The sequence below is a fragment of the Dermacentor variabilis genome, chromosome 6 (genome assembly GCF_050947875.1).
Source record: "Dermacentor variabilis isolate Ectoservices chromosome 6, ASM5094787v1, whole genome shotgun sequence".
NCBI lineage: Eukaryota > Metazoa > Arthropoda > Arachnida > Ixodida > Ixodidae > Dermacentor > Dermacentor variabilis.
This window is the reverse complement of record NC_134573.1, coordinates 145,707,258-145,725,843: the sequence shown is the minus strand read 5'-3', so window position 1 is coordinate 145,725,843 and position 18,586 is coordinate 145,707,258. Positions and strand designations below refer to the sequence as shown.

At 51.5% G+C, this 18,586-nt stretch overlaps 1 protein-coding gene and 1 non-coding gene across 2 annotated transcripts in view; both read left to right on the top strand.

Annotated features, from left to right (window-relative positions):
• The window catches only part of LOC142584396 (uncharacterized), a 72,338-nt gene that overhangs the window by 16,309 nt on the left and 37,443 nt on the right, over positions 1 to 18,586 (top strand). The window contains exons 2-3 of the mRNA XM_075694539.1: positions 5,923 to 6,051; positions 11,638 to 11,900. Of these exons, the coding sequence (XP_075550654.1) occupies positions 5,941 to 6,051; positions 11,638 to 11,900 (374 nt within the window). The 5' untranslated portion in view covers positions 5,923 to 5,940. The remainder of the gene's footprint in view (positions 1 to 5,922; positions 6,052 to 11,637; positions 11,901 to 18,586) is intronic.
• On the top strand, positions 1,307 to 1,378 carry TRNAE-CUC (transfer RNA glutamic acid (anticodon CUC)). Its single transcript has one exon. It is a non-coding gene; the product is annotated as a tRNA-Glu (tRNA).

Below are 18,586 nucleotides of genomic sequence, written 5' to 3'. Positions count from 1 at the left end.
AACGACAACAACAAGACAAAGTGGCGCGCGCCGTCGCTGGCGTTGTCTCGTCGGTGCACGTAGTGGGCTCGCGCCGCTGGTATTTGTCTTTTTGTTCCTTTCCGTTTTCTTGGCGGGTTGTGGGTGGCCCGGACTGGCGCAAAAGAGCGTTCGTCATCGCTCGTGGTCTGGTTCAGTGAGAGCGAGCGCAGAGCTTTGCCTGAGTCACCGGCTGTGCGCGACGCGGCCATGTGCATTTTTTACTTTATTTATTTTTTTGTCAGCGAGAGCGGTATACGTTCCGTCGTAAGACGTGGGCCACCAGGCCCTCCCCTCGTTTTCATCAGCATGCGTGGTTTCCCCCCCGGAGGAAAGCGTGGTCCTCGCTGTCTGTGTATGCGGAGTTGCTCTTTGCATGCGAGCCATGGAGCGGAAGGCGGCGCGCGCTTCCGTTGTGTGTTACGTGACCGCGAAGATCAGGTGAAAGGATCGAAGCGCTACACGAATACTCGCATTCACCGAGCACGACAGAACTCCGAAAAAGAAATTAACTCTCCAGCGAAGTGTAATTAGCGTCAATTATTGACGACGAGAAAGAAATAACGCCTGCGGATGTTGCTCAGGTTCCAAAAAAAAAAAAAAAATTGAATCCTGTGGCGCTCCCCGAACTGTGTCTGTATGCGTGTCGATGTAGCAGGACTGGTGTCGGTCACTGAGTTTCGGTTAGTATATGTTGGCAGAAAAAAAAAAAACGCAGTTAAAGCCCTGCCTTAAAAGGAGGGCTTTAACTGCATTGTCCCGACAATGCTGCGGTATCGGGACACGGCGAAATATTTTGATAACTCCTGCTAGATGGATGATGAGAAACATGTTGCGAGCAGGTCGAGATACCTCCAAAACACTCGTGTACTTAGATTTAGGTGCACGTTAAAGAACTTCAGCTGGTCAGACTGTGGTTTTGGTATGTAACAAACCCTCCCCCCCCTCCCCGCCACCGCCATGCAAAAAAAAAAAAGGAAAGCAATAGAACGCTTCCAGATATATCCTGGCTGCGTCGCTGATTACAGTAGCTCTATAGCAAAACAGCATACCGAATAACAATAGGAATATCAGAGGGGCCGTGAGGGCTGCGATAAGGAGGTTCAGGACACGCAACTCGATTCTCGGCACAGGAGAGACACCTGATGCGATAGCACTGAAGTACTGACTCCCCCTTCGAGTCATTATCACTTTTAACGTCTGCAGCATTTTTTTCCACAAAGCTATCATCGCCTTTCTCACACTGGCCAGAACGCCAAAATGCCTTGAAGGAGCAGCAGGAGCAATCTCCGGCATGGTCTAGTGGTTAGGATACCTGGCTCTCACCCAGGAGGCCCGGGTTCGATTCCCGGTGTCGGAACAGTTTTTTTTTTTTTTTTACTCATTGAAAACCGCCGTGCTTTGAGACAAAAAAAGGAGTTCGCTTTAAGCATCATCCCTGTCATCCACAGGATTCTTTTTTTTTTTTGCGTGTGAATTCTGCATAATATATGCTGGGTTAATGTTTAGTGGTCACACCACGCTCACCACGTCATCGGGGCTATAGCGCCGTCAGCACGGCCACCTCAAAGCTGCAGGAAGTGTGAGGGACAGTGAACTGGATATCTGGCGGAGCAAAGACCTAACGCTTTTTTTCTTTTTTTAAACAGGCTAGATCCGCCTGGTAGCTAGCAACACTCCTCCTTGCAGGCAACACGCTGTCACCTTTCTGACTGCCCGTTTCTACTTCATCTTGTACTATAGAAACATTTTTATTAAATATGTAGTACTCAAATTTAAGCAACGGTGCACAATGTGTCCCGCTCTTGCATGCTCGGTTACAGCTTTGATCGAGGCTGCATGTGCATTCTATACTCGAGAAAAGAAACCGGCACCTACTGAACAGAGTACGTCTGAACTTTGAGCACTGACGTCATGCACGAAGGTAAAGAGCTCATTGAAAACCGCCGTGCTTTGAGACAAAAAAAAAAAAAAAGCCCGCTTTAAGCGTCATCCCTGTCATCCACAGGAATTGTTCTCCGCCTCAGCTCGCGAGCTCACTGATCCTTGAGGCGCGTCGTGAACGGACACTAACGCGACGTGTGTATAACGACGAACAAACTAATCTAGGTGTCACTTTCTTGTGTTCCTACTGGTGTCACCTGTACAATGTGTATTAACTTCGAACAACGCAGTTGTGCTCATTCTAGCGTGAAAGTGTCCGCGAAGGATGGCGAATGATTCGTGCAGATGGAGAGAGCAAAGATGGATGTCGCGCAGGATGTCCCGCATTTATTGTTTAAAGAAGTTATGCACATCCCAGGCATTGTGCTGACCAATATTATGCGATTGCATTTTCCGGGTAGCTGGCTATGTAGCCTTTGTTTGAGGCAGCGTAAAAATGGCACAACGTGGCCGTGTAACCTGGTGCGTGACGACGACGGCATGCACGTGCGCACTGGCACCGACGTTGGCATGGCAACGACGACTATCACATGATCTAGCGAGAGCCACAGAGTCGCTAGGAAGAGGGGGAAAAGCTTCGCTATAAAAGCCACGTAGGCGCATCGTGAGAGACGGGACCTATCTATACCCCGAAGTGTCTGGTAAGATGCATAAAAGCTTTTCGCATTAAAGTTAGATGAGGTTCGGAAAGAAAATCGAAAGGCCGTGTCCATTGTGTCTAACTTTAATTCATTTCATTTCATTTATTATACCCCTCAGGGCCAAGGGCATTACAGAGGGGGAGTGGTAATTACAAAAGAATGAAGAAGACAAATACAGTCGGTTACATGAGTGTTTAAATGGCACCTGTATATACAATGTTAGCTAAGGCTTCACGGAACTGTTCATAATTAATAAGGCCTACAACTTCGGCGGTAAGATGGTTCCAGTCACGCGAGGTTCGCGGCAGGAATGATTGCGAAAAAGTTTTAGTGTTGCATGACAAAATGCCGACTTTGTACCGATGATCAATGAGACGGGATACATAAATTGGATGGGGGATGGGGTGATCTCGTAGAGTATGATGATGGTACAACTTGTGGAATAGGGAAATACGAGACACTGTTCTGCGAGATGCCAGCGATGGGAGGCAAAGATTAGATTTCATGTTAGTTATTACACAAATACGAAAAGTAGGGCCTCATGATAGCGTTTCGAAGTTCAGTGTGAAAAGGCCCGAAGCTCCGCTCCATGGCTCATAACGTGCCACTCTGCGTTGGCGCTTTCGCAGCCATTTCGAACTGAGCCTGACACCTAGCAGTGTTGAGGTAGGCGCGCGCTCTTTCCATCTTCGGAGGGACGCGTTCTTGCTTTGCTTCGCTCTTCACAAGAAGTGGGCGTGAGCTGTCGCATGACGGGTAACGTGGGGAGTAGGGGCGAGAGAGGGGGAGGGGTTTAATGTTGGGGAGGCGCATGGGGGGGAGGGGAGGTTGCAGACCTTGCGAGACTAGAAGCGGTGCACTGCGGCAAAGCCGGAAGTGGCGAAGGCGTTGATGAGCGTGAAGCCTTTATTTCACCGACTCCGTTGTTTCGCACAGTAGATCACTCGCATTATTATTTTGTTTTTCTTTTTGCGGCCTTCGTCCGTACGAAGGTCGCGGAGGCAGCACGTCTTGCCGCCCTCTTTCCCGAGCTCGTCTCGTGTAAATGCGTGCTCGCTCTGTTGACGCTATGGGCACGAGAATGCTGAAAGCAAATTGGATAGCGGGTCGACTCGGCAGCTTTTCTTTTTTTTTTCCCGCCACCCTCCTTCACGCTGTCAAAGGCACAGCAGAAAGAACAAGGAGGCTGTCACCGCGCGAGGAGCAATCTTCGGCTGGTGCACCAAGGTCTCGCATGTCGCTGAGTCATCAGAGGTTAGTTACGAATGCTGGTTGTCGAGTGACTGACCATTTTAATGGAAGCGAAGAGAGGTGGTTTACGATTGTTTGCTGGGTGAGCGCTTGTCGCAACAGCGTGTTCAACAGAATTGCAGGTGTATGAACAGAGCTTGCGCTTAATAATCTGCACTGCAGGCATTCGCAGATAGCCGCGCAGTTCACCCGCATTCGCAAGAGTTCTTTTTATGTAAGTGCAGTCCGCGACAGGCCGTCTCCGCCACGATGGTGTCGTTACCATGCCGGTGGCTATCGACATTGGCGAGTTTCCGAGCACCGTGCAACCAGGGAAAGCTATTACGTAAGAACAATTTTAGTTTTTAGCGAATACGGGGGGTCCAGTTGCGTTTAGGAACGACAGCAGCCTTTTAGTAACTTTGCGCATTGATGATCGAAGCCAAGGACACCCAAGATTATTTTTTTTTACTAAATGTACGTGTGTAGGATCTTACGTTCCGGGAAAAATCGGTTGCCTTAGGTATCAGAAATATTTTGTCATCAAGAGCACGGTAATGCTGAAGAATGTGTGCGTAGTTTCGTTTGAAAACGCGAGCAATGCGACAGCAGAAGACGGCACTGGCGCTGTCAACCGGGTCGATAAGGAATCAATAAGCAAGATCGATCCAAAATAGGTCGCGAAGCTTCGGGCGAAAAGCGGTTCAGTACAGATTGTCACCGACATCAGCCAGGGGGGTTATGGGAGCAGCGATTGAAGCGCGACTACGTTTGGAGGGAACAAACATTGGGAAAGAAAAAAGCGTTTTTCTTTTTAAATTCAAGCGAGACACAGTTAGATTCATTCAACGAAAATGAAATTCCTGGTCAATTTTATATATTCGTGACGAGTTAAGAAAATGCAAGTTTATTCAATTTTGTTATTATTAATGAATGCATTTATTTTCGGCGCCCGTCGTTACAGGGGGCGCCACCATCACTCGCAATGCAATGCACGTCTTGAAATGGGCAGAAAGGCGCACCACTCGTAAAGTTCACCTGTTGAAATACGCCCCCCTCACAGTTTGTGCTTTCTTCCTTGTCGAAGTTTGAATTTGGTGACGCGGGTAGCTTCATCGCTTCTTAATCTGTTCAGTCAAAAGTAGTGAGTTACGACCGCCATATAATTGTGTAGTTGTTTTCGTACGACTGCGCCGGCCGACGAGCTTAGCGTCCGATCGACGATAGGATCAGCACTCTACACCTAAAGCTTTCATCGGCCTCCAAAGAAAGTATGTTCTGTGCAGGGGTGCGATTTCGACAACCGTACGGCTGGCTTTTCCTGCATCGCTTTCCGCGCTGAAAGCTCGAAATGCCCATCAAGTCGAACGGCGGGGCACTTGAATATATAGCTCCAAAAGCAGGCTAACAAAACAGATTTCGCGCCTTCGAAAACAAAATGACGTCACTTCTGTTTTTAACGGACATGGCGTTACATTATTTTTTTCTTCCGCCGGAAGTGTTCCCACCACATACAGACGGCGCTAAGCCCAATGAACCGCCGATAGACCACCATGATTTGAACGTACGGGCTCCCATGGAAGCTTCGCTACCAGGTATGTTTACCTTGGAATAAGTTTCAGCGAAAGCAACGCCCACCTACAGGCGAGGCAGGGAAACAGCATCGCAGCACGAACGCCCAAAGGGAATTGAATCGCTGAAAATTTCCAACAAAGGACCGAGTGAACGTGGCCGAGTGCTCGTAAAGTTCGCTGGATTATCGTTGTTGCGACGTAACGTTACGAGAAAGTAACCGAAGCAGCCTCTGTTGACCATAGGACGAACACGCTGTTGGCTTGCTGTTGGTTGGGGCTGCTTCGTCGACGCCGCCGTTACAAGTGATGCTGTGGAAACCCGGAATCGACTGCACCACCTGCCTCCGATACGACAGTGAATCGCGCATCACAACCTGTCGATGTCTGATCGTTGTCGAGTTGCCTTAGCATTTGAAGCTACGTCCGCGCGAGGATGCTCGAGGCATGCCGTTATAGGATTCGTTGCTCCATTGGTAAAGCTTTTCCAATAACAGTTCTTTTTTGTCTTACCGCAGGCAGGAACGAGTGCGACCATGGCAGTGCTGCTGGGCCTAATATCCGGGAACCTTGCGTTTCCGGGTGCAGCGGAGTTGGCGGCTCACATGGACGAGATACTGCCGCCGGAGCAAATCCAAGACGCTCAGGTATGAGCGATTGACTCTGTGATTGGCGTTTTCTCAATACCTTTCGCAATCAACTGTTTCGTTGGGGCATTCAAAAAAAACAAAAGTGGGGATGTCACACGTAGGCGATCCCACGGTACAATTCGCCAGCGGGTATACAACCGTTAACGTGGCTTTTGCTGTTTTATTGCCAATAAGCGGAAGAGATGATCGTTAATTGTGACCGCTGGCAGCGATGGACCGTCAGAAACAAGAGCCTGCATGCGCCGTGGTTACCTCAAAGAGAAAAGGTTTCTTCTCTCTTGTTTTTTTTTCTCAGCAACCTAGACAGCAGCGTGAAATCTAAAGGTGAAGCGCAAAGCTATGTAAAAGTCCCATATAGGGTGAATGTGAGCGCTTCAGTCTGTAAGCCTCGTCAGGCGCCTCACCATGTGTAGGTGGACAGTTCTTTGGTTTTCTCTCATTTTCCTTTCTTTTCTTCTCATTTATCCAACTATTCAGTCTCCCCCTTTAACAGGGAAGCCAACCGGATATTCATTCCCACACCTTCCTCTCCCATTTCTCTCTCAGAAGTATAAAGGACACAGTTGCACTTCTTTACGTCATCAAACTTCCTTGATAGGCTTCAACAATGCTTCATACTCTCGCGTATCATGCTTTTCACCTCTTATGTGCTTCTCGCATTCTTTCATTCCCTTACCCCGAGAAAGGTGCCTAATCATAGGACCTTATGAGGTAAGCTTACCCGATTGTTTTCTTACCACCATTTTTTTTATCCCTTTCTCAAAAAGCACCAGCAGGTACGAATATTTTGCCTATGTGCAACGTGTTTGTGCTAGCTCATTTTATGCAGACGAAAAAAAAAAAGCAGTTAGAAAGCAGTGGCTTTCTTAGCAAACCATGTAGCAAGCAGTCCACGTAAACACAATCATGCAGTCATAGTATGCAGTCATAGTAATCATGCAGTCATAGTATTACGCATACAGTTCATTGTATGCACTGCACATAGCCGATTTTCACTGCTGCATCATCCCTTCTCAGATTCATTTTTTCTTCCGCTCTCTCCTCTCGCCCCACCACGTAGTATAATAGACCAGAGCCACTGTCTCGGCCTTCCCTCCTCCTCTCAGATCATCAAAGTATCCCGCACGCTCGCCCGTGCGTGTGCAATTAAAGATTAATATCCGAAATTTGTGAACAATGCACATGTAGCAACTAGTGCTATAGTTAACGTCTGTCAGAGGTCTAAACCGATCAGGAGAGGTTGGCACTGCTAAAGAACAAGGGCAAGTTCGCACGATTGACTGAAATACGATCCAGTTGGGAGCGAGATCTGGCACTATAATAGAGACTATGATGACGAATTGCCGGCTAGCAACATAGAGATGTCCGTAGCTGCTACGTTATGTCCTGCTTTGAACAATGCCTCGCCTTCTGATTAGGAAACGTCGAATTCAGCCGAAGTCAGCTGTTGCAGCCACAACTGGCACCGTATCCCTTTAGTTGGTAAATTAGTTTTTCGCTATTCCCATGTTCAGCAAGAGGATTGCGAAAACTTTACTGCGAAGGGTAATCCACATCCAAGAGTTCCAAGGGCGTCCGGCAAACTCGCACTTCTTAACGTGGAGTCACTTGGCAGCGCACTGCAGAATCTACGCTTAACAATGCTTCAACGGCACATCGTAGGACTCGCGCTGCACGTAACAGCAGCTATCTTCAATTTGTGTCTCGTGCTGTGCTTCGCCGAACGCTGACCAATGTCGTTGTTTCGCCCAAGAAGCCTGATCCGCCGTCCGGGGTGCAACGACGCCCCTGCTGGTCTCAATTCTCAGAGCAGCGGCGCCAGGGCAGAAGAAATCGGTCGTCAGGAAGTCGCAAAGCCGTACCTGCCGTACCTGTACAACAGCTATGATCAAGTCCACCGACAGAGTTCCGCGGCTGGACGCAGCGGCGGAAGAGCTTTGTTTCCCAGACATACGACGGGCCGCTACAAGGAACAAGTGTCAAACAACGTTCGACCCGCGACCCCGCCGGCGCCGTCGGACGGTCCCGTCTCGACCACGCAAAATCGTCGCCCGCAGAGAGGGCTTCTGATGCTCGTGCAGCCAAAGTCTCGCCAGGGCATCGAGACCTTCACGGTGAACGGGTTCCACAGGGCCACGTGCGACGTAGTCGGTCACGGATTGATCAGCTCCCGTCTCACGGCCCGCGGCGGTATCCTCGTCGAAGTCGGCTCCGCGAGCGCCGCCAGAAGACTGCTGAGGACCGAGACGGTCTGCGGAGTCGCCGTCGACGTCCAGGTGCCCAGGAGCGACCAGCACAACGTGGGCCTCATCCGCGGCGTCACCAAGTGGTACACGGACGAAGAGGTCGCCGACCAGCTCAGCTCGCAGGGCGTCGTCCAGGCGCGGCGCGTCAAGACCCGCACGCGGGAGGGCCAGGCCGCCGCCGCCGCCGCGTCGTCTCAGGACAACGCGCAGCCGACGGACAAAGTCGTGCTCGTGTTCATGCCCCACGAGCCGCGACCTCGCCAGGTCACGCTGGACGCGGTCGACCGCCAAGTGGAGGAGTACAGGCCCGAAGTGCCGCAGTGCTACGAGTGCCAGAGGGTGGGACACGTCTCCAGGCACTGCCCGTTCAACCAGCGGTGCTTGCGATGCGGCGGACCTCACCCGGTGGTGCTCTGCGACCAGCGCCGGGTCCGCTGCGCCAACTGTGGCCGGGGACACCGAGCAAACGACAGACTGTGTCCTGTCCGCCTAAGACGGCTTGGCCTGGCCTCCTCCTCCGCCGCTGGCCACGCCCGTCACGTGGGCTCAAATGTCCAGAGCGTCGTCCGGCTTCCCGAAAAGGAAAGGGAAACGGACACTTCCAACGAACGCAGTACCCCTGGAACGGTTCATCGAAGTTAAATAAGTTTTCCCTCCGTTTCGAACTGATGCGCAATCTCTGACTCACGAACGTAGAGCGTTGACAGTAGTAGAAAATGGCATGGCGTGAGAGGTGACCAGTACACGTGCTATTTCAAGTGACTTGGAGTATGGGACGCAGAGTACGCTTATGCGCCCTGCCTCAAGTGTGGTTCCGTCTTCCGTTGAATAGCAAACCGAATAGTGGGATCTGCTGCGCTGTTCAAGGCCCCGGCAGTTGCCTTTTTACTCTCGCCACAATCATTCAATATGACCCAGCTCTCTATATTTACTATGGCTTTCAGCGTTAACTACGTGGGAGCATGTCTTCATAGCTGGTCCGGCGGACATCTGATTCATCAACGCCTATGGCACCCCTCCCTCCACCTCTTCGCCAATCCACCTGAATAAAGCTTTATCACAATCATAATTAACTCGCCTATCATCGAAGTACGAGTTGAATGCTGCTTTAAAATACTACCGAGCCGACCGACCGAAGGTGGTGTCCCGCTCAGTGGCGTACCTGAATATGTTTGTTGTTTGAGTATTTTAGCGTACCATTAAAATTTTGCAACAATCGGCTACCGCTTCCTCCAAAGTGCGCATGCGCGTCCTACACAACACGTGCACAGTCGGCGGTATTGGTAACGGTAGAAAGGTAACGCCATGCTAACATTTAAAAGAGCGCCCATTTTTCACATAGCTAGTATCGTTGACCAACGCTATTTACCTTAAACCATGGCGATATCCGGCCGAGCTTTGATGCATTGAATATGTCAGGCACAAATTAAACCTCAATCGAAGTAAACTTCACCAGAGGTCAGTGGCGGCACTAAATGTCACTTTACAGCGAGTATCACATGACGCTTGTCGCTAGTGGTAAGAGCACACTCCCCCCTATGAACTTTAACACCGTTAATGTTTACCTTCAGACCTAACTAAGGAAAAATAACCAAAGCACTTAAGCCTACGTGGTTGTTACTGCCATTCAAGGCAAAGAGCGCTGGTTACCTATAATTTCCTCAGAAAGGCACAGACGCAGCAGGTCGAATTCAAGTACTGCGCTAAGCAGCTCCGCTGCGATGTAGGCTCAGGCCCACCGCATGCGTGCGCGAGCTCACCACGGCTTTCCTCCGCCTCTCTATCTTATCTTTCTATTCCCTCTTTCCCGTCCCCCAGAGTAGGGTAGCCAACCGGACGCATTTCTGTTTAGCATCCCTGACTTCTCCCTTTGTTTTCTTCTCCTCCTCCTACTCCTGAATTCCCAGACGACGAAACCACAAGCAGACACTCTATCTGCTTGTGGATTCTGCGGATTTTGGTTGTGCGCGCCTACATAGCGATGTACAACACGTGCCCCGTGACGTTTCGAGCGGTAGAAGTAAACGACGGTGAAAAAACTGGAAACAAGACCAGCCGTTTCAAGACAGCGTTGCGTGTTGTCTCTTATACAGTCCGTGTCGTTTGGCCTGCGTTGAAACGCGTGCCACTGTGACCGTCGCGCGCGTAACGCCATGCTAACATTTAAAAGAGCGCCCATTTTCACATAGCTAGTATAGTTGACCAATGCTATTTACCTTAAATCATGACGATATCCGGCCGAGTTTTGATGCGTTCAATATGTCAGGCATAAATTAAACCTCAATCGAAGTAAACTTCACCAGAGGTAAGTGGCGCCACTAAATGTCACTTTACAGCGAGTATAACATGACGCTTGTCGCTAGTGGTAAGAGCACACTCCCCCCTATGAACTTTAACAATGTTAATGTTTACCTTCAGACCTAACTAAGGAAAAATAACCAAAGAACTTAAGCCTACGTGGTTGTTACTGTCATTCAAGGCAAAGAGCGCTGGTTACCTATAATTTCCTCAGAAAGGCACAGACACAGCAGCTCGGATTAAAGTACTGCGCTAAGCAGCTCCGCTGCGATGTAGGTATTCTTGCTCAGGCCCACCGCATGCGTACGTGCGCTCACCACGGCTTTCCTCCTCCTCTCTGTCTTATCTTTCTATTCCCTCTTTTCCGTCCCCCAGAGTAGGGTAGCCAACCAGACGCATTTCTGTTTAGCATCCCTGCCTTCTCCCTTTGTTTTCTCCTCCTGCTCCTCCTACTCCTTCACAGGAACTGCGTTATATGAATTCCCAGACGACGAAACCACAAGCAGACACTCTATCTGCTTGTGGATTCTGCGGATTTCGGTTGTGCGCGCCTACATAGCGATGTACTACACGTGCCCCGTGACGTTTCGAGCGGTAGAAGTAAACGACGGTGAAAAAAACTGGAAACAAGACCAGCCGTTTCAAGACAGCGCTGCGTGTTGTCTCTTATACAGTCCGTGTCGTTTGGCCTGCGTTGAAACGCGTGCCACTGTGACCGTCGCGCGCTGCCCCCTTCCCTCCCCCCTCCCCCCCCCCCCCCACCCGGCACCCCTCAAAACAGGACACCCGCCGTGGTTGCTCAGTGGCTATGGTGTTGGGCTGCCGAGCACGAGGTCGCGGGATCGAATCCCGGCCACGGCGGCCGCATTTCGATGGGGGCGAAATGCGAAAACACCCGTGTGCTTAGATTTAGGTGCGCGTTAAAGAACCCCAGGTGGTCAAAAATTTCCGGAGTCCTCCACTACGGCGTGCCTCATAATCAGAAAGTGTTTTTGGCAGGTAAAACCCCAAATATCGTTATATATTATTCTCAAAACAGGAGGAAGCGCCCGTGGCCGTGGCTGCCCCCCGGCGGCCCTACTCGTTCAGCTACACGGCGACCGACCCGCGCGACGGCTCGTCGCACGGACGCTCGGAGACGGCGGACGTGACGGGACGCGTGACGGGGTTCTACACGCTGCGCACGGCCGACGGCCGCAGCCGACGGGTCAACTACGTGGCCGACGAGCGGGGATTCCGCGCCGAGGTTCTCACCAACGAGCCCGGCACGGCCAGCCTCAATCCAGCCAACGTGGTCTTCAGGTGAGAAGCAGCGCGGCCCCGGCCCCCCCCCCCCCCCCTTCCTCTCGCGCCGACGTCTCGTTCGACGCCGCCACTATACTACGTGCTGCTGCCGAAATCCCCCAGTGGGGCAACTGGCTAGCGCACGGTATACTTATACTATGCGACTACTATACTGTAAGTGCTTACTCGTTGGCCACCGAAAGTGGCTGAAGCGCCGAGCCTGAGTGACCACTTAACGTGGTCACCCCTTTCATTATCATCACCTCCCCCCCTCCCCCACCACCATACCGCTCTCTCTCCTTCCCCTCCTGGTGATCATCATCATCATCATCATCACCATCATCATCATCATCACCGCCGATGTTAGTACCGTTAATGGTGCTACCAATACTTTAAAGGGCGAAAAGCCTATCACTATAAGCACGATCTCGGGAGCGTGGCGTCACGCACGTGCACTGCAGTAATAGAAATCCGCAAGATTGCTATACTGCGGTGTCTGAAGTCAGCCGTGCTTATAGTGACCGTCTGTGAGGCGGCGATGAACGTTCCAATTGATCTGGCGTCTCCAGGGTATGCGCCTGTAACTTCGACCTATTCTCCTCCGGGTGTCAAATTAAAACAAAAAATTGTGAGTTCACCTGCGCGATTGCGTAACCACTACCCTGATTACACAATCAGCTATATATTATACTACTCACGGTGCTCGTCGACTTACACCGGGTGTCTAATTATGCGTATCACTAATCTACAGGTGGGGGCAACGGTAAACTATGCCGCCTGCTGTTGAGCTCGGTGATTCAACCGCGCCATCGCACGACGTAACGAAAATTAGCAGCAATTAATTGCGCGGTCATCCATCCACGACCGTGGTGTTAATGAGCTCGCGCATCTTTACACGCTTGCCTTCAAGTCTTCGCGCAGTATCGCATACGGGCTGCAAATCGAAGCAATCAATTCTCGGAGCGCCATTTCGTTTCACACGTAGTTTATTCTGGTATTTCTATATGTTAATGCCCACCACATGGCGTTGTCTGCTCTTGAAGGAAATTACTCGACTGCGAGGAAAACGAACGCGAAGTCATTCTTGTATCACCATGATGATCACACTAGCCTCGTTCTCCCTCTTTCTCTCCCTTCTTTCTGTCCCCCCCTTCTCCCTTGCCACAGTGCAGGGTAGCCAACCGGACTCTCGACTGGTTAACATCCCTGCCCCCCCTCTCTCTCTCTCTCCCTCTCTCTCTCTCTCTCTCTCGTTCTATATACCGTACCAACCCACGCCTTTGCATTGTTCGAGGTTTTTACCTGAGTAACGCGGACGGAAGTCATCCATCTCATGCTTCTGCATCCGCCGACGGCGTTACATAAGCTCGCCCTATAGCAAAGGATGCGCGCTCAGGAAAGTCATTCCTGGTTTTGTTTGCAGGTGTCTCGCTGCGTTTGCCGGAATTATTTTTTTTCTTTCCTTTATACGCGAGCCAGTTCACGCCAACGCGAGGTCGACGATAATGCGGACGAGATCGTGGTGACGTGAGAACAAAAAAAAAAAAAGTTTCTCGCTTATCTTTTACAGCTAAATAACCGAGTTGAACTCATTCCGCTCGGGGCTGTGTACATTCGTCGACCCAGTTTCGACCTCCCGATCCATATTGTTAATTATACGGTACCCGGGGCAGTGTATAATCGAGCGCGATGAGCGAATTGATGCCTGCTCTTGTAGCCACATTTCCGTGTTGCGCGGTCACTTTTTTTTGTTTTTTGTTTTATATCTGCACGAGGCGAAGGCGCGTGTACGCGAAGACGGCTGGGTACGAGGTCGTAGGTTCGGTTCCTCGCCGTGCCACAGCAAAACGCCGTGAGACTTCCTTGCTCCAATATTTCAGGGCATATTTAGACAGCCTCAGGCGGCGAATCTTATAGGTTAGCCCTACGGTCGATGGCACCGCTAGAATGCTGTTTTCTTCTTCTTCTACTACTACTACTTGTAAAGAAGATACGCGCCATTCGGCGCGCTCTTATGTGGAGGCTGACAAGCTAACTTATAAGCCTTATCTTACATGTCCTGGTTTATGAGCACTGGCATGTAAGCGCTGGCTTGCAGGCATATGCGCCTACTACGTATCGGCGGTGGTGCAGTGATACATAGGCTTCGACGTAACGCGAGCATTTGTTTAAAAGCCCCCGCAGACCGCACGTTGCGCATTAGCGAACGAGTTTCGTTTACAAACGTTACTGCGACTGTATGCGTAACGTCCCCTCTGGGAACGCCGAGTAAGTTGTTCTCGCGCTATGATGAACTGGTGCGCCAGAAAGTTCCCTCAGGCCTGCAGCTCCCGCAGTGCGGAGAAAAGCGATGGCGGCTCAGGTCATACGCGGAAAGATGGTCTACATACCTTTGATATAAACCCCATTATGAGTGCAGTGGTGTTTTATGGCGAGGTCTTCGTCTTCCGCCATTTTCCGGTCAAAAAACAAAAAATTTGCGACCAAGCTTACGCCACCGGTTGCACGTAGCTTAACTAATCGTGCAAGAACGTACACGAAATGGAAGTGTTGGGCTTCTTGGTATACAGCACTGCAGTGACTGAGACGCAAACACGTGTTTATTACTGCTAAAACTACGATTGTTGGTGTGTTACGTTGTTTGTGTTCTTTGTACTTCATTCGTATCGGACGGGCTCACGAAGCTTACCGAAAGTTGCTTCTCAGTCGAGTAACAATTTGCTTTCCGTCGCCGAGGCGAAATTTTCGAAAACTTTTCTCAGCCGTTAAGCATATCTCCGTAATCCTTTTCTTACTCTTTTCTTCTCACCCTTTAGCACTTTCGTTGATTCTTCGTCTTAGATAACCAATACCTCCGTAGAAGTTGCTGGAACAAATGAGCGTTTCGCCGTCGCATTTTTCAACTTCGTATACAGGTGAATATGTCCGGAAACTTACGTCGTGCCTTAATATCCAAACCAAACTGTATCTTAAGCGTTCAACTCACCATTTTCCAAATTTGCAAGTGCGTTCCATTGCATTGCTTATTTGCCCAGCCGGTCGTGGTTCAAATGAAGACAATGTGCTACATGGCTACATCTGTGCTTGCTAGAGCTTGCTTCTTGCGCATGATTTTATCACGAGCGATGCTATACGCTTATACCATGTCACAAGACAAGCAAATTGTGCTCGTATATGTACGAACTGCAAAACTGACTGTGTTCCCGTTTGCTTGGCAAACTGCCTCGCGAGATAGCTATAACTTTACGATTATGAAAAGGGCCTGACCGTGATTAATTGACTGACCTTAACATTCATTCTGGAAACAAATTGACTTTAACTCCGTACTTTTTATCTTTCGGCATCACTAATAGAAGCAAATTTGTATGGCCAGCCTATCAAATGGTAAACATTTCGAGAGAACGCAAAAGGTCACGTGACGTTTGCCATGTTCGCGCCATTGTCATCTCAGAGCGCTCGTTAGTACATGATCGCGTCCTGAATCCGCGTCGTGCCATGAGACCCGTTGCGCCTACACACGCGTTATTTGTCAGCCGTGCCGAAAGCAGGGGAAAGAAATGAGGGCATACAGAATACGAAGAAGGGTCAGACCTTCAGACCACGAAAAGAGAGATTTAAAAAAAAAAACATACCGACGCATTATAGTCACCCTGACGAAGTTGCACACTGTCCCGGGTGGCAACCGCGGAGCCACGAGTTTATGCCCCTCCCCCCAACAAAACCCGGAAGCGGCAGCAATCTCGACGCGCGCTAGACTTCAGTGGGACACACCATACCGACTCGTCCTTCGTACTTATTACTTGTCTCCTCTTTTCAACGCTGCACCGAGAGGCACGGCGATCGCCCCGAGAAAAATGGTTCGAGAGTGACGTGTCACCGGAGGAGCACGCGTTCGAGGCATCCGGGACTCCCGAGACGGCCGACGACGCGCAGCTGTAGGGACCCGCACACGCATACCGGCCGAAGCTGCTGCTGCTTTGATGCGAACCGCACAACGCGTACGTACGTCGCTCTTCATCGTCCGTCGGCGGCGCGGACAGATGCCGCGGGCCTCTCTGCCGGTGACTCGAGCGGCCGGCATCCCGTAGACCCTTGCCTTCGTACGCGACGCCAGTCTTGACAAACGCCAGAGCCAAAACTACGAGCAAGCAAAATACTAACACGTAGTAGGATCGAGGTCGTTTTAACGCGGCAGTACCGCGCGCTGTTCGAGCGGAGGTGCGAGTGGTGTCCGCCGAGAAAGGAGCGGCATAAATTAGCGTCGCCGTGCTGGCTGTCCCGTCGTTGTGTGTAGCAGCACGAATATGCCGCGGCGATCGTGCGTGAAAGCGGTAATCATCGTTGCGGCCGCCGATATGGGTGACGCTCGCATGTATGCCAATCAGTTGCGTGCAGTGAGCCGGCGGTGGAGGTGGCGTGTCACATAGGGACAACGCCACCGGGGAGAGCGAATTAGCACGTTCGAAGACAGCGCGCACTCGGGCGCCTTGGGGAAATTAACGACTTTCAAGAGGCTCAACAAAGTCTATGTATGATAGGTGCATGCAGCGGAGCCAGCTCCATAACTTTTATGTGATCACTCTTTCTTTTACTCCCCCATCCCCTACCCACCTGTGGGTTAGCAGACTGGACTCAGTCTGGTTAACCTCCCTGCCTTTCCCCCTCCCTCCCTCCTTCCTCCTCCCCTCCCTCCCTGCCCCCCTCTCTCTCCTATCGATACATATGATCGTCCACTCACTCATCAACTCGCTGTGTAAATAATCTCTTAAAGGTGAACTCGGCGGCCACAGCAACATTAGAGTGGGTACTGGAGGCAATCGGCAGGTTTGCGGCTTCGACATGGTTTGCCCTTAATTAGTTTCCGTAGGAACAGCCCTATCATCGGCGCGCCGTCGTGCAGTCTTTGTTGTGTTAGGCGTTGTCGTCGTCAGGCCAGCTATTAAAACTACCTGTTAAGCAGGCTGGATGTGGAAGTGTCAAGAACGAAAGAAATTGCGGTCTTGAGCGACTGCTCCGGCATTGAACACATCTTGTGTGGCGACAGCGCATTCTCACGACAAACATGCCGCCACAGTCTTCACAATAACTAACTTCCGCTTTGTAATGCACACGACGTCGTCCTCGCCTGCTAGAGTGATAATGTCTGGTGTGACTTAGGCCTGTAACCTCCGAAATGTAAGCACGGGAATTCGCGCAGACGCCACCCCCCGTAAAGAGACTGTGTGACTCTAAAACCTCGCGCACAATTTTGCCAGGTGCCAAGGACACGCGTAATCGCCGCGGTTGGCGCGTCCTGCTCACAATTACACATGGCCGTATAAAACCGTGCGGTCGAATCCCACTGACGGCGGCAAAGTTTAATTTCTGTTCACCCTGCGACAAGGCGGAGCACGAGGGCGAGGGGGCGTGACCTGACGATAACGTCGGCTTGACGGTGACGACACGACTACGGCACGATGGCTTTACGGGTCGCGGAATTCGCGTTTGATTCCTGGGGTGGTGCGGGGCGCCTCTCGGTGGCCACTGGAGGAACTACCACCAGTGGCACGTGACGCGGGAATCCAGCCCTGGCCAGTTATGTGCGCGCCCGAGGCTCGGAACATGGCCTGGACTGGAGAGAGAGAGAGAGTGAAAAAAAAAGGAGGAAGGGCAAGAAGGTTAACTAAGTTGCCCCTGATTGGATTGATTAGGTTCGGTTAAGTCTCAACGACGGGGACAAACGGTCTCGCTTTTCTGACAACTTTGCCGCGACAAGAAAAAAACAAGACGAACGTGACGACACGATTACGCCTGCGGCAGACGCCACGTACTCCGGATGAACCAAACGCGCACATCGATGCGAAATGTGTCGCACGAACGGACCGACCGTGCGGCGTCTCGCGAATGCCGCGCTTGCGACGTCGCGCGCGAAATCGGATCCTGTGAAACGGGATTCACGCGTTTCCCGTCGCACTGCACGTATATCTCCGTATATCTCCGGTCGGAGGTGGGGTCGGCGTTACACTAGAACGTGTCGGCAAAGCCACCGATTCACGCGGAAGCCCCTTGCGGTGTGCGCGGCTCTCCCCTCCCCGCCCGCCTGTTCAGCGGGAGACAAGTCGGGTCGTCACCCCGCGGTCAGCCAGCACGAGGAAACGGCCACTGCTGCCACTGCATGGGTGGCGCCTGCCTGCCAGCCGCCTGCAGTGCGGGATGTTGACTGACGGCTGCAGAACGCGTGCTCATTTGCATGCCCCGATGTGTTCCGTGACTTTCTCTTTTCTTCTTGCGCGCGTGAATGCGGCTGCCCCGTACCGCGCCGCGTGAACCGCACTGCGCGTATAATTTGATAGGGTCATTTCACTGTCTTCTTCGCCGCTTGTAATGCGCTCAACGAGACGGGGGGAAACGTTTTGCAGCCACGGATGCGCGGGGACTGTGGGGGGGGGGGGGGGGGGGGGGGGGGGGGGGGGGGGGGGGGGGGGGGGGGGGGGGAGTGTTTAACTGTCGGTTGTTGCTGATAACGGCCGCGTCGCCATACGAGCGCGCTAGTTTAGAAGAACGTTTTGCTGGGCGAGTCGCTGCATGGCTATGTTCCTCCTCATTCCCCCTTCCTTTTCTTTTTGTCACGTGTGAACACTGCCTACATATGCAGATTCGACACAAACAAACCCAGTTGATAGTTTTAGTCTATAGTTGATAGCCTACCTCGTTTTTTTTCCTGC